Raw genomic sequence first — 21,670 nt, 5'->3', positions numbered from 1 at the left:
CTTACATGATAGCATAAAGAGAGGACCAGCAGCACTCCTGTAAAGGAAAATTGTTTGTCTAACCTATTAGAATTATTTTCAGGACGTTAACAAATTAGTGGATAAAGGAGAACGAGTAGATATAATTTGTTTGGACTAGAGCTGGTCAGGAATTTTCCAGGGAAACAGGTTTTACTAGGAAAATGCCAATTTGTCGAAACAACGTTTGTGAAAACGTATTAGTTTCAACAAACTCCTGACGAAACATAGGCAGGGATCTGATGGAACTTTGCCTGTTTCCTGTCAGCTCACATGGTGGACTTCTGGGGAATCTGGCAGAATAGTAAAATGATGGAATCTTAATGACAAAAAGTACTATTTGCATCCTCTGTATGTATCACCTGGATAATAGCATAGCTGGAAGGAGCTCTCACATTAAGCCATTGGGCAAATCTCTTATCTGTGGTGTAATCAAGTAAATTATAAAGTGCATTTTGGTCACAGTTCATCTATCATGATTATTATTATCTATCAATGAGCAGAGTACTGGGAAAAAATCATAAACAGAAAAATACACAAAATCTAGGTACAGGTGAATGTGCTGTGGATGTAAAGGAAAGAAAGAACTGTTGTTATTCAGGCATTTCAGAAAAAGAATGCCAAACTAAGGGATGTTGTTTTGATTCAGAATACCCAGGTGTGCCCTGGTGTTTCCATCCTCTGATAAAAAAAGGTAACATATCTCTATGAAATGTGTATAATTATCCCATTGCTTGAAACTAATGGTAGTGGAGGGTGATCCTGTGTTCTCCCCGGCCTGCATTACGCTTTGTGTGATGCTGGCCAATCCCTTTTTGACAGAACTTCATGAGTTTTTCCTTTATTTGGTTTTCTGTCTCTCCTATACAGACACACTCACGCCCACAGTATTACATGCTGCACAGCGTGGTTCATCCTTAATTGGCTACCACATACTAGTACTAGTCCAATCTCATTTTTAGTGGACTACATGTGCCTAATTCAAAATATCCAATGCTGTGTTATGTGGAGAGGATAGCCTTACATATGGCACGAGCCAGCTCCCATTACATCAATGGGAAAATGTAATTTAATTTTAATTTAGATTAAAAATCTAGATCATTTCCATGAACATTTTCACTGGAAAATATTTTGACTATTTTTTTTAACCAGCTTTAATGCTGGTTGTGAACTTGAGGGTAGGGAGAGGAATAATAATAAAAAAAGTTGTATAAAAATGTTTGCAGTTTTTTGTTAGAATATCTTTTCAACTAGCTGTAGTGAAGTGTCTATCTTCATTAACCTGAAAAATAGAGGATAATTATTGCATGGGCCTACACAGATAAATGATATAGATTGGTTTCGTATTGCTGTATGTACATATGGTACTATTCTTCTGTTGTTGGCCCTCCACAGCTAGGATCCTGTGTCCTCCATTAGCCATCAGGAGAAATCCCACATGAAGGGCAGATTCTAGTTGTGGCATCCCCAGTCTTTATGCAATTTCCACTATCAGGGCCTCTGCTCTGATCTTAGTCACTTCTTGGACATAACAGACCTAATGAAAAAGAAAATCTTGACACACTCCTTCTCATAGACCAACTGAACTGTACAGTCATCTGAGGATGTGTAGAAGGGGACTGTTGAGCTGAACAATTGCCTAATGTACACCTCTCAATTTGTCACAGGTTTCCTCCTTTGTGATTCAGAAAAATAATTTTCATTGACCTCTGGACTTGATGAGAAAATCTGACCCTTTAAATACTGGTTTTCCTTTTTTTTTTTTTTACCCTCGGATTATTAAAGAAAATCTACTCCAAGAACATACACCAGGAACTTCCGTCAATAGAGCCATTGCCGAAGGAATGTGTTTAAATCTTGTGGTTTTGCTCTGTAATAATTCTGATTTCCAGGTCATTCCTGTCTTGGTTCTACTACTTTACAATGACACAGTTAATCACTGGACAGGGGTGGGGGTTGGGTACCAACTCATTTTTAAACAAAATCCTCTTCACTGGTTTAGTACTGGGCAACTGTTTATCATTTTCAATGAATCCAAATAAAATATATAACTGGTGTGTTGCATACCAGTTTGTTTTTAATATTCCTAATGTTTCCTCTTCCTTTCAAAATTATTTCTTTGATTCTACACTTTGTCTGTGCTGCATAATAGGGAGCGGTGGCCTCAAAAGCTGGCTGCAACTCCCTGATTCCTGACTGCTCACACCAGGGGGAGTCAGAACAGCAGAAGGCCTACTTCAACTTCTGCCTTTGGCACATGCTAAGCTCACACCACTGGGGGGACCAGACATAGGTGGAGCCCAGCTCCACTGGGCCCCCAACATAAAAACATCAGAACGGCCACATTGGGTCAGACCAATGATCCATCTAGTCCAGCATCCTGTCTTCTGACAGTGGCTGGTGCCAGGTGCTTCAGAGGGAATGAATAGAATAGGGCAATTATTGAGTGATCCATCCCCTGTCATGAATTCCCAGCATCTAGCAGTCAAAGGCTTAGAGATACCCAGAGCACGGGGTTGCATCTCTGACCCTCTTGGCTCATAAACATGGATGGACCTATTCTTCATGATTTGTTTAATTCTTTTTTGAGTACAGTTATAGTTTTGGCTTTCACAACATCCCCCACCAACGAGTTTCACAGGTTGACTATGCGTTGTGTGAAGATGTACTTTCTTATCTTTGTTTTAAACCTGCTGCCTAATAATGTCATTGGGTGACTCCCGGGTCTTGTGTTTAGGTGACGGGGTAAGTAACACTTCTTTATAAACTTTCTCCATATCATTCATGATTTCATAAAACTCTACCCTATCCCCCCTTAGTCATTTAATTTCCAAGACGAACAATCCCACTCTTTTTAATTTCTCCACATATGGAAGCTGTTACATTTTGTTGCCCTTCTCTGTATCTTTTCCATTTCTAATTTATCTTTTTTGAGATGGGGTGACCATAATTGCATGCAGTATTCCAGGTGTGGGAGTACCATGGATTTATATAGTGGCATTATGATATTTTCTGTCATATTATCTATCACGTTTCTAATGGTTCCTAACATTCTGTTCGCTTTCTTGAACTGCTAAGGCACATTGAGTGGATGTTTTCATTGAACTATCAACGAATACGCCAAGATCTCTTTCTTGAGTGGTAAAAGCTAATTTATACTCCATCATTTTGCATATATAATTCAGTTTATGTTTTCCAATGTTCATTACTTTTCATTTATCAACATTGAATTTCATATGCCATTTTGTTGCCCAGTCACCTAGTTTTGTGAGATCCCTTTGTAACTCTTCACAGTCTGTTTTGCACTTAACTATCTTGAGTAATTTTGTATCATCTGCAAAATTTGCCATTTCACTGTGTTTACTCTTTTTTTCCAGATCATTTATGAGTATGTTGAACACTGGTCCCAGTACAGATCCCTGAGGGACACCACTGTTTACCTCTCTCCATTCTGAAAACTGACCACTTAATCCTACCCTTTGTTTCCTGTCTTTTAACCAGTTACTGATTTATGAAAGAACCTGGCCTCTCTTCCCATGACTGCTTAGTTTGCTTAAAAGTCTTTGGTGAGGAACCTTGTCAAAGGCTTTCTGACAGTCCAAGTAGACTATATCCACTGGATCACCTTGCCCACATTTGTTGACCCTCTTAAAGAATTCTAATAGATTGGTGAGGCATGGTTTCTGTTTACAGAAGCCGTATTGACTCTTCCCTAATAAGTCATGCTCATCTATGTTCTGATAATTCTGTTCTTTACTATGGTTTCAACTAATGTGCCTGGTGCTAAAGTTCGGCTTACTAGCCTGTAACTGCTGGGATCACCTCTGGAGGCTTTTATAGAAATTGGTGTCACATTAGCTATCCTCCAGTCATCTGGTACAGAAGCTGATTTAAGTGATTGGTTACATACTACAAGGAAAAAGAACGAGGAGTACTTGTGGCACCTTAGAGACTAACACATTTATTTGGGCATAAGTTTTCATGGGCTAAAACCCACTTCATCGGACGCAAGCAGTGGAAAATACAGTAGGAAGATATATATACACAGAGAACATGAAAAAATGGGTGTTGCCATACCAACTGCAACAAGACTAATCAATTAAGGTGGGCTATTATCAGCAGGAGAAAAAAAACTTTTGTAGTGATAATCAGGATGGCCCATTTCCAACAGTTGACAAGAAGGTGTGAGTAACAGTAGGGGAAAAATTAGCATGGGGAAATAGTTTTTACTTGTGTAATGACCCATCCACTCCCAGTCTTTATTCAAGCCTAAGTTAATGGTGTCCAGTGGCAAATTAATTCCAATTCTGGAGTTTCTTGTTGGAGTCTGTTTTTGAAGTTTTTTTATTGGAGTATTGCGACTTTTAGGTCTGTAATTGAATGATCAGGGAGGTTGACGTGTTCTCCGACTGGTTTCTGAACATTATAATTCTTGATGTCTGATTTGTGTCCATTTATTCTTTTTCGTGGGCCATCCTGATTATCACTACAAAAGTTTTTTTTCTCCTTCTGATAATAGCCCACCTTAATTGATTAGTCTTCTTGCAGTTGGTATGGTTTTTTCATGTTCTCTGCGTATATGTATCTTCCTACTGTATTTTCCATTGCATGTATCCGATGAAGTGAGCTATAGCTCACAAAAGCTTATGCCCAAATAAATTTGTTAGTCTCTAAGGTGCCACAAGTCCTCCTCGTTCTTTTTGCTGATACAGACTAACACGGCTACCACTCTGAAACATATTACAAGTAGTAGTTCTGCAGTTTCACATCTGAAGTCTTCAGAACTTTTGGGTGAATACCGTCTGGTCCTGGTGACTTATTACAGTTTTTGTGACAGTCTGAATGACTCTCTTCTATACTGTGAGGATAGTATTATCTGCAGGCAACAGGCTTAAAAACGTAAGTGTCATTTAAGCCAAAATTTTCAAACTATGGTGCCTAAGGTCAGACACCTAATCCATATTCAGGGCACTTAATAAGCAACCTGGTTATAAAAGTACTGAATATCCACAAACCAGTGTGAGCTGTGGATGTTCAGCCCTCTTTAAAATAAAATAATAATAATGATGATGATAAAAAAATCAAACCACTTATTTAGGTAGTTCTTCACCCTCTACTTGTGATCTCTGGGTAACTGCATCCGCAAATACTAATTCAGCTCTATGCAGATGACTCAAATCTACCTCTCTGCTGCAGACCCAACTCCTTCTGTCCAAACTAAAATCTCAACCCATCTCTCTGACATCTCCTCACAGCTGTGTGTCAGCTCAAGCGCAAGATGGCTAAAACAGAACTCTTAATCTTCCCACACCCCGAAACTCTCTCCACTACTTCTACCTCGATCACTGTGGACAATACCATCATTTTGCCTGTCATTCAGGACTGTGACCTGGGCATCATCTTTTACTCAGACCTTTCTCTAGAACTCACCAGGGACTTTGCAGACTCAGCTAAACCACACAAAGACACTTCTAATGTGGAATAAGAGTGTCACATGGAGAGTTCGTGTGGAATAGCTAGTCACACTTTAGTTTATTCTGCACTAACTTCTCTGTGTAGATGAGCCTTAAGTCTTGCCAATTATTTCCGTATCATGTCTCTGATCCTACCCTTTTCTTAAACTAAAACTCTTGTCCAGGCTCTCACCTTGTATCTCAATACTACAATATCCTTTTCTCTGGCCAGGACAAATGCAATCTTGCCCCACTCACAACCATTCAGAATACTGCTGCAGAGTTAATTTTCCTAGCCCACTGTGTTGACCATGGCCTCTCTTCACATCCCTCTGCTGGCTCTCTCTTCATGGTCATATCAAACATAAGTTACTTATCTTCATTTTCTAGGCCTTTCATGACCTATCATCTCTCATTCAGTATTCAAAGGGCAACTCACACCTCTGATCAGCCCATGATACCAGACTCCATCTAATGCACCTTTGTGCGTTCTCCTGTGCAGCATCTCACACTTGGGAGGAGCTCCCGGTAAATGTCTGCAAAGCCAAATAATTTTTCTCCTTCAAATCCCTCCTTAAAATTCTCCTTTGATATAACTACAAGAAACTTGACAATGGTTAGGCTGTTGGTGTGCTGAGACCACTGTCTATCATGCTGACCAATATTGTCTCATTGTTTCCTGTCAGTCTGCATCCATCTCTTGTCTCTTATACGTCAGTTCTAAGCTTTTTGGGGCAGGGACTGTCTTTTGTTCTAGGTTTGTACAGTGCGTAGCACAGGGGCATAGCCACAGCTGGGCCGGGGCCCACCCACTTAGCATCCGGGCCCACACAAATCAGGACCAGAGCTCCCCAAATCCACAGGCTGGGATGGGGTGAGTCTTTCCAGGCGGAGGGTGTGCTTCATGGGGGTGGGTCTGGGCACGGCTGGCGCTAGGGCCGGAGCAGCAGCACACGGCACTGGCAGGAGAGGGACGTGACCAGCCGGGCGGACAGACCCTAAGCCAGGATGGATCTTGAGCCCCAGCAGGGCCCCCCAGGAGTGCCCCGCAGCCTCATCTTCTGGTGCCTGCTGAGTGGTGAGGGCTGACTGGAAGGATGGGGGGAGACAGGCCCCCCATCATTGCCTGCCCACCCAGTTTTCCTGCCCTAGCTACACCACTGGCCTAACACAATGGGGCCTGGAACTCTTATGCACTTGTACAATACAAATAATAGACAGGACTTGAACCCGGATCGTCCACATCCCAGGTGAATCCCCTAACCACTGGACTATTAGAGAAACATTTTAAGAGACTAGTTTTTGTTCTGATACAGAATGAAATCAAATGTTAAAACCTCAAGATTTTTCAAGAAATGGAATTCTTATTTTCTGGCCCACGATCGCCTTAAATAAAGTCAAAGATCTTACTCCAAAACACTATAACCAGCCTCTCACTTTAGGACTCTTTTTTAGAGCTTCTCTGACCTCTCAAGGTTGTTTTTAATTTGCTTCCTGTGCCTCAGATGATTACCCATTTGGTAATGAGCTGCACCTGTGCCTTAAACAGATCACTGCTGTTCTGGCTTTTCTAGCCATTAGTAACCAGGCAACCATCAGCATTAGTTCCTACAGAGGAATACATATTTGCCCAATACTTCTTTTCCTAGTTTCCTTCCTGCTGGGTGGAAGAAAAGAAGCTGCAGCAAATTCAGAAAATTTAAATGCAAAAGAACACTTTACTATGTTTTTTATCATTAATTTCACCTTACCACTTATTCACATGCCTCCAGCCCGAGCCCAGAAGTCTATACGACAACGAAACATGACTGCAGCCTGACCCTGTGACCTCGAGTCAGCTGATATGGGCCCGCTGTGGGTATTTCTTTGCTGTGTAGACATACCCTAAGCATCAGGGCTCATTCTGCTTTATTCCAAATACTTAATCTACCTGGCCACAGTTTTTCTCAAGCAAGTCATCTGTTTCTGATTTGTCTTCTTACATCTGATATATATAGCTAATATTAATTCTTTGCATTTACACACTGCTTTATCATCTGTAGATCTCAGAGCGCTTTACAAAAGGTGGGTAAGCACTTTAATCTTATTTTGCACTTAGCCTAAAAGGTGAGATTTGAAAAACTTTATGAGAGGCAATGTGGTCCAACGGATAAGGTATGAATCCATCACGGGTTCTGTCCCCAGCTCTGCCCCAGATTTCCCACATAATCATAAGTGAGTCACTTAAATTCTGTTCCTCAGTTGCCCCAAACACTTCACTGTTACAGTGATGTTATTGATCATTATTAGGGCTCTGTGTCTGTCACAGAGGTCGCAAAAGTCAGGAATTCCATGACTTTCTGTGACTTCTGCAGCAGACAGTGTGTCTGACCCCACGGCTGCCCAAGCAGCTGGCTCTGGAGGTGGCCTCCAGGACAGCCCCACCAGCCACTGGTCCAGCCCCCAGGCAGTGGTCTCCGGCCGGCCAGAGTAGCTGCAGTCCGTGGCCCCGGCAGCTGGTACTGCTGGCCCCAGGCGACCTCCCAGCAGCGGCTCCCCCATCCCTCCCGGACAGCTCCCCTCAGCAGTGACACCCCCCCTTGTCTCCCCAGCACTCCCCTCCCCCAAGATTTAATCATGGGTATTTTTAGTACAAGTCATGGACAGGTCAGGGGCCATGAATTTTTGTGTATTGCCCGTGACCTGTCCGTGACTTTTACTAAAAATACCCGTGACTAAATCCTAGCCTTAATCATTATTTTAAAAGGGTTACTTAGGTTGTATCTTAGCCATCAGTGCTGGGCCTTAGCTGAGCCTTTATCAGTCCTTCTGGATTATGTAGCATCTGCAGTTATCAATAGTGTGACATTTTAAAGACTAAGGCCTGGATTTATGCCATTTAGATAAGCCTTGAGAGATAATTATCTGGAAATAAAAGAACGAACAAACTGTTCAGAAACTGCTTCTTCTTTCAGATGTTTTATTGTAAGGTTTTATTTTTACTGTGTGGAGGAGGGAAGTGCAGCTCTGCTTCTCCTCCAGCCTTCTTTATATGTATAGCAGGAGCCCGAAGTGCTACAGACAGGTAGTCTGTTATACACGGGAACTACCATATGATTGAAGTCAGTCATGTGCTTAAGTACCTTACTAAACTGAGGCCTTAGTTCAGAAGTGAGAAAACTGCTAAAAATCCTACATAACTTTTGTCTGCTTTTCAGTTTTTTTCCCCTTTTTTACCCTGAATTATGCACTACCAGAAAGTGCTCATATACTACAGTGATGAGGTGATATAAGAAGCCATATAGAATAGAACTAGTGTCTCAGACATATGGGCACTGAGGCCCAGATATTTAAGAGTTGCAGCACCCAGCATTGTAACACCTAACTGATTTAGGCTCCTAGGTGCCAAAATCCCATTGACAATTGATGGGATTTAGGCTCTTAGGAGCCTAAATCACTCTTGCAAATGGTCTTTATGCTCCTAAATCTATTAAGTATTGCAACGCTGAGCACAGCAACACTTATGTCCTTTTAAAAATCTGCTTCCTGGTGGCTTGCCAAAATATCACTTTTTTAATATTAAAAATAATTGATACTGAACGCACCCATGATAGAGTTTCAACTTCCTTCTGATAAGGTTAGGTTGACAGTACGGAATGTAAAAGCAGATTGCCACATAAGCTTTAAATCTACACCAGCATTTTCCCACTTTCAAATACTTATTACTTCACTGGACATTGTATGGGCTGGGAAATGTTTTAATCAAAAAAAGATAAATGGAGAGAACTGCCAAAAATGTCTCCTTAGGTAAATGTTATTTGAAACTATTTGATCAAACAAAACTGCTATAAAACAAAACCCTCTAAGGACATTTTCATCTGTAGACTCACATTCTTCTTAAAGACTGAACACTGAAAACTGCAATGGAAAATAAGGTGTTCTGGTTACTGACCATTTCCCTCATTGTGGGGCTCAGCAATGCCTTGCTGCGTAAGAGCATGTTTAAAATATCATGTTCAGGGCATAAGCTCAAACCACCTGAAATTAATCAACACTAATTTTGAGTATTGTTAAATAAGGTATTTCCCAAGGATCTTACTTTATAATTTCAGTAATGTTAAATATTAAGAAACTATTATGTTGATTGCTCTGTTATGTTGAGATGTAAAATTTAATGTACTTTAGCTTCATAATGATTCCAAATGGGAAAGAATAAAAATTAGGACCCCTCTAATATTTTTTTCTTGGCATGAGTGGGAAGGAGAGAGCAAAGATGTTTGAGGTCTAATACATTATGTTTCTTTCTGTCATACAGAGATGACTAGATGTGGGTCTGTTCTTCTAACAATAGTGTTTTTTTTCCTGGAGAGATTTGTCCACATAGGGCCCAGTTTTGATCTGGATGTTTGTGCATAATTCTACTGACTTCATTGGAAGCTGTTCGTGTCCAGGGAAAAAAATTATCCCAGAGATGGGAAAAATAGACCTGGAGGAATTAGACATAATACAGTCTTGTGGCAAGGCGCACTACCTAGTGTATTAGCAGCATATAGCAATTCTTTCAAGAGCTTAGCTCATGTTTTTGTATTTGTGAGAGTCCTTTTGCAGAAATGTTTGATAGCACTGCTTACAGAACAGATCTATATGATAAAAAGATGACATCTTTGTCCCCAAAATATACAAAATGTAGTCTTTGGGCCCTTTGCATGTGCATGCTTGGGCAGCTGCTCGCAAAAGAGAATACACAATATGCAACAGAGCAAAAGTCATTTTTGATAAGGTGAAGCATGTTTTACATACTCCTATGTAGGATCTTATTTTTCTATGGAGTTAATATTATCTAAAGAAAAAAATTCAGTTACTTTAGAACCAGAATTAAGGTTTTGCAAATCTTATTGGGAATTACTTCACAATTTTACAAATTTATAAACAGTTCTTGTTTTGGCTTTAAGCTTCCAGCAATCCAAATGCTGGAATCCAAACGTTGTTCTATTATAGGGGAGCTATCTGCTTCTCCTATCTGCCTATCTTAGAATTTTATACTGCTGCCCATCCCCATATCATCCGAAAGCCTTCCATGAATATAGGCTAGCAACAGCGAGGCCCCTAGAGGACTTCATGCTAGACTGACTGGACCATGAAAATGGACTAAGTTAAATGCATTCTAAAGTACTGTATATAAACCAGCATATATAATGTACATACTTCAGATTTTTAGTTATATTTATATTGTTAAAAATAAGAAGGAATTTTAATACACAAATTTGTAAGACGCAGCACTGCAAAATCCTTATTATGCAACCCTCAAAAAGCTTTTCCTAAGGTCCCGATCATGCTCCCATTAAAGTAAATGGAAAATTTCATTGACTTCAAATCGGCAAGATCAGGCCTTAGGAGCTGCAGAACCAGGTTGTGCCTATTTGTTCCCATGAACTCGGATGGACTCCCCTCCCAGCTTTCGAAAAGGGCCTGCTCCTCAAAACCAGGTTGTGAGTGTGTCTTAAGTACTTACATAGCACCATACATGTACACCGTGCTTTACAAAGCATGAACAAAGACAAGAGTCCTGCTACATGGAATTTACTGTCTAGAAAGGGTAAGAGAATCGTGTCAAGTCAAATCTCCAGAGAGTCTAGGTATTCCAGACCTGAAGTTTGGAAAACACGCCACTCCCAATAAGTAAAGTAGCAAGAAAACAATTTCAAATAAACAAAAAATAAAAAGGACTAGTTTTCACATCTGTGGTATTAGATGATTTAAGCAAAGTACTCGATATAGTAAACCAGTTCCCACTTTTGCATTTCTACTTTGATTTTTGCCAGTCTGCTCTCGCTTTTCATTGGGATTTTACACAAATGTAACTCCATTGATTTCAGTGCAGCTTCTTTCAATTTACAGTAGCTACAAAATTAGGGACAAATTCATCTCTGGGGTACTTGCCTGGGGTACTACTGACATAGCTGGAATTTGGCTCTTAGTATTTTACAATTACAACTTTGTACTACCAGTAGTTGTATAATTTTTGTAGTGAAGTAAAACTACTGTACAGTAATGCTCACTGTTACTGTGCTGGAGGGAGGCTTCTTTTGGAGAAAGAATGCCAATCATACGAAGCTGTCTAGTGGTCTCATAGTGGTATAGGATGACCAGATAGCAAGTGTGAAAAATCAGGACAGAGGGTGGGGGGTACTTGGCACCTATATAAGAAAAAGCCTCAAATATCAGGACTGTCCCTATAAAATTGGGACATCTGGTCACCCTATAGTGGTAAGAGCAAATATTCAGCAGTCTCAGGACACTAGACTCATTTAAATTGTGAATTTGAACATATTTCTTCTGCAATATAAGTCTAAGGAAAGAACCCATTTCACTGCTTGGTCCCATGCTGAGGGACTGTTTTGAGCTGGGTCTATTTATAGTTTAAGGTAATAAATTGTTTAGGTTTACGAAAGTGCTTGATGTGGCTGAAAGTGTCATTTACAGGCCGGTGCAATTTTGAATCCCTTAAATAACGGATGCATAATGATTTAATGAAAAATATGTTAGGCTGTTTACCTTGTACTTCGTTTTAAATAGCTCCAGGTGAATGTGATGTGCAACCAAAAGCAAGAGAAAACTGTGGGTATCCAGGCATCACTGAAATTGAATGTAGTGCAAGACAATGCTGCTTTAATTCAGATGCTCCAGATAGCCCCTGGTGTTTCAAACCAGTTCCAGTAGAAGGTAAGTGTGTGAAGGATGTCAGTTTTTTCAGTGCTGGCAGACAGACTTTTATTTGTATAAATCCCAGTTCTGCAAGGTGTTGAGCATCTTCCCCTTCCATTAAAGTCAATGCAGCAACTTTTAGGAGGAGTCCTGTGATCAGTTAAATGTCATGCTAAGGTAGGGATTGGTGCCGTCTTCTGCATGGTGACGTTACCATCTTGTGAATGCAACCATATAACTAAATGCATTCTTACATGCTAGTGTGTACAGAAGCCACACGGTGAAGCAGAAATGACATTTTAGTAAATCAGTAGATTTCAAAGATAAATGGAAGATTACAAATGTGACTGCCTTAGAGAGATTGGTCATCTACAATTAATAGATACATTGAAAGAAGAGGAGGAAACAGAGGAAAAACTGAGAGGATTTGGGAGGTTGAGGAGAATCTTGTTTAAACTGGTTTTCAGTTTATCCCTCTCATTTATTTTTTCATTTCCTTCCTATTCAACACCATCTGGCACCCCTTTATGTGAAAACATTTAGAGTTCAGTTACTAATTTGTTTCCTCTATTGATGACAGGGGAAAATTAAACATAGTCCTAACTTTCAGAATGATGTCAGTGTTTGTGAAATGGGTGTTGCTGAAATTGTTTGAGATAGGAAATGCACTGGGCAGTAGTCATTTCATTTTTTTCCTTCTCCACCCAGAATGTCAACTATAAAATGGATCTTCTCTAGAAACGTGTCTCTCACAGTGGAGTTCTTCATTATGACAATGACAAAGTGCACTCATCTGTACAATGTATGCAAGCTGTAATGATGCTGATTTCCATGCAGGTCATTTCTGATCCCTCTGTTTTTTCTTTACAATGACATAGTTTACCACTGCAGTCTTTTTTCTATACTTTAGTATCATGTACCTGCTTGAAACAATAAAAGCAGCAAAACAAAAATTGCTGGATGCTTCTTTGGTATTTTTGTGCTCTAAATAGGTTGCCCTTTCCTGGAAAGTGGATATTTCTCTCTCTGACTTCCCAAGAGAAACCAATTACTGACAGTTCTGGAGAAAAATACATCATCCTATTGTCAATACAAATACTACAGATTAAAACATTACCAAGAGATGATACTAGCGCAAGTTGGGTATGAATTAAAGTTACCAACTAAAGACTTTTCTGGGGCCTACATGATCATAGTCTATTTCCAAATGGACAAGTATCCACATGGCTAACCCATCACATATGGCATTGATTGATACATTTGTTGGCTGTCTTAACAGAGACACAAGGACTCAATGGACCAAGGAGACTGAACTACCTCCTCACGCCTGCAGGTACTTCCTCCACATCATGGTTAAAGCACCTGGACAGGGCAATGTGGACAAGTATGCAGTGCTACTACCCATGCTGCTGGAGATGTTAGTTAGGGCTTTCAGGCTAGAACTTTTCATGAGCACTAGATGTGCTCAAACAAACCTTGTTTAGATGAAGAGAACTGATGAACTAATCAGATAATTCTATGTCACTTGGATTTGATTTCATGATATGCACTTGCAAAGGATTCCTGTCATGGAAAAAATGCCATGAGCTCAATCCATTTCCCGCTGAAGTCTTTTCACTGACTGAGAGTTGATCAGGGCCCATGTTTGTAATGAACTGGAGCTTGGAATCCATCTTTCCAGTCACACCCTCATTGCAGATTTCCTCTGCCTTTAAATTCAGCTGTCTAGCTGTGTCTTGGACAAAATGGTTAATCCCTATTGACACCAGACATATCTTTGTGCTTTTATCCTATACAAACCCCCCACTGATTGTTGATAAAGAAAATAAATAAATGGCAATTTAAGCTTTACATTTCTCAGATGCAATTACACAGCCTGATCAGAAATAGCCTGCCAGTTTCCACATTTAAAACTGAAGTCACCCCGTATATAGCTTTACCTTCAATAGACATCAATAATAATTTATATTTATGGTCACACTTCCTAGAGGTCTGGGCCTAATTCTCATAGATTCATAGATATTAAGGTCAGAAGGGACCATTATGATCATCTCGTCTGAGCTCCTGCACAACGCAGGCCACAGAATCTCATCCATCCACTCCTGCAATAAACCTCTCACCGATGTCTGAGCTATTTGTCTTGCATCTTATTCCAGTGCTTAGTCACCCTGACAGTTAGGAAGTTTTTCCTAATGTCCAACCTAAACCTCTCGTTGCAATCTAAGCCTATTGCTTCTTGTCCTAGTCTCAGAGGTTAAGAAAAAGAAAATTCTCCCTCCTCCTTGTAACAGCCTTTTACATACTTCAAAACTGTTATCAAGTCTCCCCTTAGTCTTCTCTTTTCCAGACTAAACAAAAGAAATTTTTAAAATCTTCCCTCATAGTTCATGAGAGCTTTAATCATTTTTGTCGCTCTTCTCTGGACTTTCTCCAATTTGTTCACATCCTTCCTGAAATGTGGTGCCCAGAACTGGACACAATACACCAGTTGAGGCCTAATCATTGTGGAGTAGAGCGGAATAATTACTTCTCGTGTCTTGCTTACAATACTCCTGCTAACACATCCCAGAATGATGTTCGCTTTTTTTGCAACAGTGTTACACTGTTGACTCATATTTAGCTTGTGGTCCACTGACCCCCAGATCCCTTTCCTCAGTACTCCTTCCTAGGTAGTCATCTCCCCTTTTTGTATATGTGCTAATATAAACACACAGAAGCTCATACATAAACAACTCCCCCCTTCAAAACAAAGCCTTGACAAAACAAAAAATACTACCCTACAATTCACCCACCAAGGAAATGAGAGTGAACGAATCACACGTTAGTATGGTTAGATAGGTTCTCATGCCATCCGCATCATAATACTATCTAGAGTAGACAGAGCAAAAATTAGAGATCTGAACCACAAGGGGATAGTTTCACCAAACCGCCTTCAACAAAACCACGGACAAGAATTTAGGAGTAGTTCATCTGTGTATGAGAGAAGCTGGGGGTAGGGACTGAATTGAAGGGATGGGGACAAATTCCCTCCACCCCAAACCCGATATAGAAAACTTTGTAAGGCAAAAAGGAAAGTGAACTGTTCTATATAATGTGACTATTGTCTGCACCTTACTGGGAATGGAAGTGAGAAGACAAAGAAGGAAATGATACCTTTGACAAATATTGCAGCTACATGTAATCTCTTCAGGGAGTATATTCTGCTCCATGAGGAAGAATTACTGCAGCTCCCCCAGGAATTAAAAACAGTGGTGTTTGTGTGGGGATTGATTATCACTGCCCCAGCCTGGAGCCCCTTCCTGCACTCCAAACCCCTCATCCCCGGCCCCACCCCCACTTGGAGTCCTCACTCCTCCCCACACCTCAACCCCCTGGCCCAGCCCAGAGCCCCCTCCTGCACCCCAAACCCTTTATCCATGGCCCACCCCAGAGCCCACACCCCCAGCCAGAGCCCACACCCCTTCGTGCACTCTGAACCCCTCGGACTGAGCCCCACCCCAGAGCCTGCAACCCCAGCCCAGAGCCCATACCTCTTCCCGCACCCCAACCCCCTGCCCAAGCCAGGTGAAAGTGAATGAGGGTGGGGAAGAGTGAGCAATGGAGGAATGGGGGATGGAGCGAGCAGGGGGTGGGTCTCGGAGAGGGGGGAGAGCAGAGGAAAGAACAGGGGTGTTTGGTTTTGTGTGAATAGAAAACTGGCAACCCTAATCTAAGTGCTCATAGGTCTCTGAGCCAGAATAACCCATAGTGGTACAAGGCACATTTATAGCAGTATAACTGCATCTATATGAGGGTTTATACTAGAAGAACTACTTTGGTTAAAAAACCCTGACAGTTATACCAATACAACTTTTAAATATAGATCAGCCTAAGGCCTGAATGTAGCATGAAACCTGACTTCCCCTGTCATCCCGACTCCAGGGCAAGGCTGAAATACCTGAGCCGGGATGGTTTATGTGGGAAGCTTGCACTGCTGCTACCTAATCTGGCTACTGCCATAGGCAGGATACACAGTTAGATGGACCTGACCTGGAGTGGCAAAACTGATATGGATAAACAGAGGTCTTTAATGTCCAGAGCGTTCAATCCAGTATTCGTAAAAAGAAAAAAGAAAAGGAGGACTTGTGGCACCTTAGAGACTAACCAGTTTATTTGAGCATGAGCTTTCGTGAGCTACAGCTCGCTTCATCGGATGCATAGCATATCGTGGAAACTGCAGAAGACATTATATACACACAGAGACCATGAAACAAAACTTCCTCCCACCCCACTGTCCTGCTGGTAACAGCTTATCTAAAGTGATCATCAAGGAGGGCCATCACTTTAGATGAGCTGTTACCAGCAGGAGAGTGGGGTGGGAGGAAGTTTTGTTTCATGGTCTCTGTGTGTATATAATGTCTTCTGCAGTTTCCACGATATGCTATGCATCCGATGAAGCGAGCTGTAGCTCACGAAAGCTCATGCTCAAATAAACTGGTTAGTCTCTAAGGTGCCACAAGTACTCCTTTTCTTTTTTCTTTTTACGAATACAGACTAACACGGCTGTTACTCTGAAACCAATCCAGTATTGTTCACCAACAGCAAATTCACTTAAAGGTTTAAAAAACAAAACTAAATAAATTTTTCATGGGAGCTCACAGCAGAAAACAAGCACAAGGAGATTTCCCTCAAATCCCTACCTCAGTCCTTATTGACTCTGCCTTTCTTCACCTCCCAAGTTTAAGGCAGTCTGCCTCTCTCCCCGAAAACCATCAGGGATATGGAAGTTTTCTTGACCTGGCTGGTTCTTTCTACCCCACACACCAATTAGAAGCAAGAAAAAGGTACAGATTTTGGAGCCGGATTCTTTCTTCTATAGCAGTAGCTTCTATAGGACCATCTAGCACTTCTGAGCCTGCTCAGTTAGCCCATGCACCCTGTAGGTTTGCTCTACCACAAAACCTTCCCAGCATCTACATCTGCCACCGATGGAATATCTGAGCTGCTGAATACATGGATAATAACCAAAGGGTATGCCATGTAGATTTGCTCCTCCCCACCAGCATCTGCCACTGATCAGAAAAGAGACAAATAATTAAGGCTGTTGTGAAATTCACCAACTGAAATCCCTCTTTTAATGCTAGTGCCCTTGGTCAGCTTTTGATCAGGTAAGTGAATGAGAACTGGCTTGAATTCTAAACACAGAGGGGAAGTCTGGTACGTAGACAAGAAAAAGTGTTGTCCAAATCTTATAATTAGCAGGACCATTAAAAGGAGTTTTTTTCTTTTTAAATGTACTGTTGCAGAAGTACAGCACCAACTAGAGCAGTGGCTCTCAACCTTTCCAGACTACTGTACCCCTTTCAGGAGTCTGATTTGTCTTGCGTACCCCCAAGTTTCACCTCACTTAAAAACTACTTGCTTACAAAATGAGACACAAAAATACAGAAGTGTTACAGCAGACAAGTACTGAAAAATTGCTTATTCTCATTTTTACCATAATTATAAATCAATTGGAATATTGTGTACTTACAATTCTGAGTATAGTATATAGAGCTGTATAAACAAGTCATTGTATGAAATTTAATGTGTACTGACTTTGCCTAGTTTTACAACAGGCTACATAAAAAGCACTAGCAAATATCTAGATGAGTTGATGTACCCCCTGGAAGACCTCTGTGTACCCCCAGGGTTACGTGTACCCCTGGTTGAGAACTACTGAACTAGTGTACCGTGGATATGTTGTTTCCTAAATGCAGGTACGACAACTACTTGTGATGAGAAGCCGCTACCATCCGTGTTACATTTATTTTTAAAGGACAGTCACCTTGAAAAAAAAAATTTCTACTGACTAATTTTAACAAAAAATCAAGTTTCTGGCTCTATTTGAACAGTATATCCTGATTTCCTTCCATTCTGCCATCCCCCGTGATAGAGTCTCTTCAGCAGGGAATCGTGGGCACTGGCCTAAGAGCAACACCACCCAGACATGCTTGGCCCCACTCTTCCCTTCTGTGCCCATGCCTGCCTGCTGGCCTCCTCAGCAGCAGCATTGAGGTAAGTCCACTTTACACCTTGTTTGAACCAGAAGTGGAGACCTTGGCCGTGAAGAACCATCCTTTCTGCTGCCTACCTCACTTCCCACTGATCCATGGCTCCACGTAGGGCCCTGTGGAGGGAAAGAGTTCTGGGATTGCTAACCCTGAGAGCTCACAATGAGTTAGAACCCAAAGAGTCATGAGAGTTTAAAAATAAATTTCCTTTCAGTTTTTCAGGCTTTAGGCTTCAAACCGAGTTATAGGTCCATAAGCCATTTCAAGGCCTCCTCTGTGACATTGTGGATATCACCCACTTCATCATCCCTCTTTGGGGCACTGTGTTAGCTGTTTTTCATGTTCTCACTGCAGTCTCATGAAGGGGAGTCTTTGATTTTCCAGATTACATCAAGTAGCTGCAGCTTCTATGGTTTGTTTGGATGTGGTTCAGTATGGCCCAAAGTCTGCACAGCAGATTGAAACCTGGAGGGCATCTAATTGGGTCACTGATAACGTGCTTGTTTGGAACAGTGAATGAGGTCCAGACACTTTGCCATTCCCTGGCTGGATCCAGAGACATGAGGTGGCTGCATGTGGTTTCTGCAATTTCAGGCATTGTTGGGGTATGGTGTCCATAATCTGCCTGATGGGAAGTTGGATGGAAGATGATAACCTTCAAGTGGTTCACCCTGTTAAGTGGAAAACCACAACTCAAGTAATCAAACTGGCAACTGAATGTTGACTGTCAGTCAAAAGACCAACAAAATAATAAGTATAAGTAATAAATAAGTAAGTAACTGGTTAAAAGATAGGAAACAAAGGGTAGGAATAAATGGTCAGTTTTCACAAAGGAAAGAGATAAATAGCAGGGTAACCCAAGGATCTCCACTGGGACCAGTGCTGTTCAACATATTCATAAATGATCTAGGAAAAGGGGGTAAATAGTGAAGTGGCAAAGTTTTCAGACAATGCAAAATTAGTCAAGATAGTTAAGACAAAAACTCACTGCAAAGATTTACAAAGGGATCTGTAATAGCATGTCACCCACCTCTTGCGAGCACCCCATTCTGCTACAATGTGTCTGCAGTTTTTTCCAATTTCCTCTAATCATGGTGCCCCCTGTCGGCTGCTGCACTTGTCAGGCAGGCCTTTGGTGCCTCCGCTCTCTCACAGTCCATGTGAGGAACTGAAGAAAACAACCTCCTTTCGGGGTATGCTGTCTAACCGAGCCTATCTCAAAGTCCTCAGTAATGTCCTGCAGCTCCTCCTTGTCTCAGTCACTTCACAGTCCAACAGGGCCCATTGCAATACCCTTCCTCTGGCAACATCTCTGTAGCCCAGCCCGGGCTCCAGTCCTCAGTCTGACCAACAGGGCCTATCTCAGTACCCTAGTTGGCCAGCTTACTTGCAAAGGTTCCTACTTTTGGATGGAGCAGCACCCCCAGGGCTTCCTCCATGGTGACTCTTCATCTGCCCTTTTGTCCTCTGACTCTGGATCTCCAGCTGGGTCAGTCTCAGTTCAACCCCCTTGTAAGGGGTTTACAGTTCCATATACAGTCCTTTCCCTGGGCTTATCTAAACTCCCTTCTGTCAGGTCACAGCCACTTCCCCAATGGCTGTTGGAGGGGACCCAGGCCCACTCACTACTTTGAGCCCCAACCCAGGAAGCATCTAAGTAGCAACTATGTGTTAGGATATAGATATTCAGGCCTGTCTGCAAAGGCCTGTACTTTAAGAATTTAGGGGTATTCTTATCACTTGGCTAGTTCTAGAGGTATAAAAGAAAGAATCAAAATCACTGTCTGCTGGTGTAAGGGCCTTCTCTTACTGTGAGTGTTTGAGGCCCTGTTCTTAGGCTAAGGCCTTTGGCTAAGCAGCAGAGGCAGCCATAAGCTAGGAAGCGAACAGTCACATCCTCACATTCCAAACTAGTCACATTGAAATAAGGTGCTATTGGGCTGTCAGGCACTATCAGGACAGGATTGTATTCCTATCACCTCCAGAGAAAGGGAAGTGCCTAGAAAATGTAAAAGGAAACGTAGTTTGATAGCATCCTGTCTGGCAAGAACTCACTTATCAATAGCTGGGATGTGAAATCCTCACTTCTGTATTGTTTTGTCATTATAGTTCCCACTTTGCTATTGTTTGTCTGTATAATCTCTGTCTGGTTCTGTGATTGTTTCTGCCTACTGTATAATTAATTTTGCTGGGTGTAATCTAATTATTGTGGTGGGATATAATTGGTTAGCTAATCATGTTACAATATGTTAGGATTGGTTAGTTAAATTTCAGTAGAATGATTGGTTAAGGTATAGCTAAGAATATTACTATATAAATTAGGGGCAAACAGGAAGTAAGTTGGGATTCGAAAATAAGGAAAAAGGAACTTGTATTTAAGCTTGCTGGAAGTTCGCTCCAATAAACATCGAATTGTTTGCACCTTCGGACTTGGGGTATTGTTGCTCTCTGTTCATGCGAGAAGGACCAGGGAAGTGGAAGAGTGAAGGAATAAGCTCTCTAACACTATGTGCCACATCACTTTAATTAACTGTGTTTCCCTGGGCCACTTCCCCATGGCCCTTATCTTTGTCGAGTCCCAGCAGCCAGCCAGGAGCACCTTCTTTGCTCCCTATCCCTGCTAGCAACAACCTGCCTTGGCTATTTCAGCTACTGCAGTCAATCAGGAGCATTGCTTGCTCCCCCAGTCCCCACCAGCAGGCTGAACTCACTCTGGGCCCGCAGCTCCATTTATACAAGTCTGCTAGACCCTGATTGGCTGCTCCCTGCAGCCTCTCTGATTTTCTGCATCCTACGCCACCTCTCTACGCAGCTTGGAGGACCCTCTCCACTGCCTTTTTCTGGGGCAAGGTGTGGCACAGCAAGGCCTACAGCTGGGGGCCTCAAGGCCTAGTCTACCCCATCATAGGATCTCACTAAATTGGGTGACTTGGCAACAAAATGGCAGATAAAATTCAATACTGATAAATGAAAAGTAATGCACATTGGAAAACATTGGAAAACCTTCCATCAGAGGAGCAATTAAGACAACTGGGACTGTTCAGTTTAGAGACAACTAAGGGTCAGGGATATGGTAGAGGTCTATAAAATCATGAATAGTGTGAAGAAAGTGAATGTGGAAGTGTAATTTACCACTGCAGATGACACAAGTACTAGGGATCACCCAATGAAATTAATGGGCAGCAGGTTTAAAACAAACAAAAGGAAGTACATCTTCACACAACGCACAGTCAACCTGTGGAACTTGTTGCCCAGGGATGTTGTGAAGGCCAAAACTATAACTGTATTAAAAAAAGAATTAGCTAAGTTCATGGAAGATAGGTCCATCAGTAGGTATTAGCCAAGATGGTCAGGGACACAACCCCATGCTCAAGGTGTCCTTACATGTCTGACCGTTAGAAGCGGGGATTGGATGACAAGGGATGGATCACTCAATAATTGCCCCGTTCTGGCACCTGGCACCAGCTACTGTCAGAAGGCAGG

General features: G+C 41.7%; 1 protein-coding gene across 1 annotated transcript; it reads left to right on the top strand.

The window, feature by feature from the left end:
* The first annotated feature begins 513 nt into the window (after window positions 1-513).
* LOC141982710 (integumentary mucin A.1-like) lies at window positions 514-13,185 on the top strand. Its single transcript, XM_074945053.1, has 4 exons — window positions 514-712; window positions 9,360-9,440; window positions 12,027-12,173; window positions 13,148-13,185. The coding sequence occupies exons 1-4, from the start codon at window positions 514-516 to the stop codon at window positions 13,183-13,185; spliced, it is 465 nt and encodes a 154-aa protein (XP_074801154.1).
* The last annotated feature ends 8,485 nt before the right edge of the window (window positions 13,186-21,670 follow it).

Source organism: Natator depressus, chromosome 1 (genome assembly GCF_965152275.1).
Source record: "Natator depressus isolate rNatDep1 chromosome 1, rNatDep2.hap1, whole genome shotgun sequence".
Lineage (NCBI taxonomy): Eukaryota > Metazoa > Chordata > Testudines > Cheloniidae > Natator > Natator depressus.
The sequence above is the reverse complement of the archived record's forward strand: the minus strand, read 5'-3'. Positions and strand labels throughout refer to the sequence as shown.

Bases quoted from the DNA above. Each gene is read 5' to 3' on its own strand.
- LOC141982710 (XM_074945053.1), top strand. From the start codon at position 514: ATGAGCAGAGTACTGGGAAAAAATCATAAACAGAAAAATACACAAAAT. The intron at 713-9,359 runs GTAACATATCTC...TTAAAGACTGAA, and splicing joins CCATCCTCTGATAAAAAAAG to CACTGAAAACTGCAATGGAA. The intron at 12,174-13,147 runs GTAAGTGTGTGA...TGCTCTAAATAG, and splicing joins CAAACCAGTTCCAGTAGAAG to GTTGCCCTTTCCTGGAAAGT.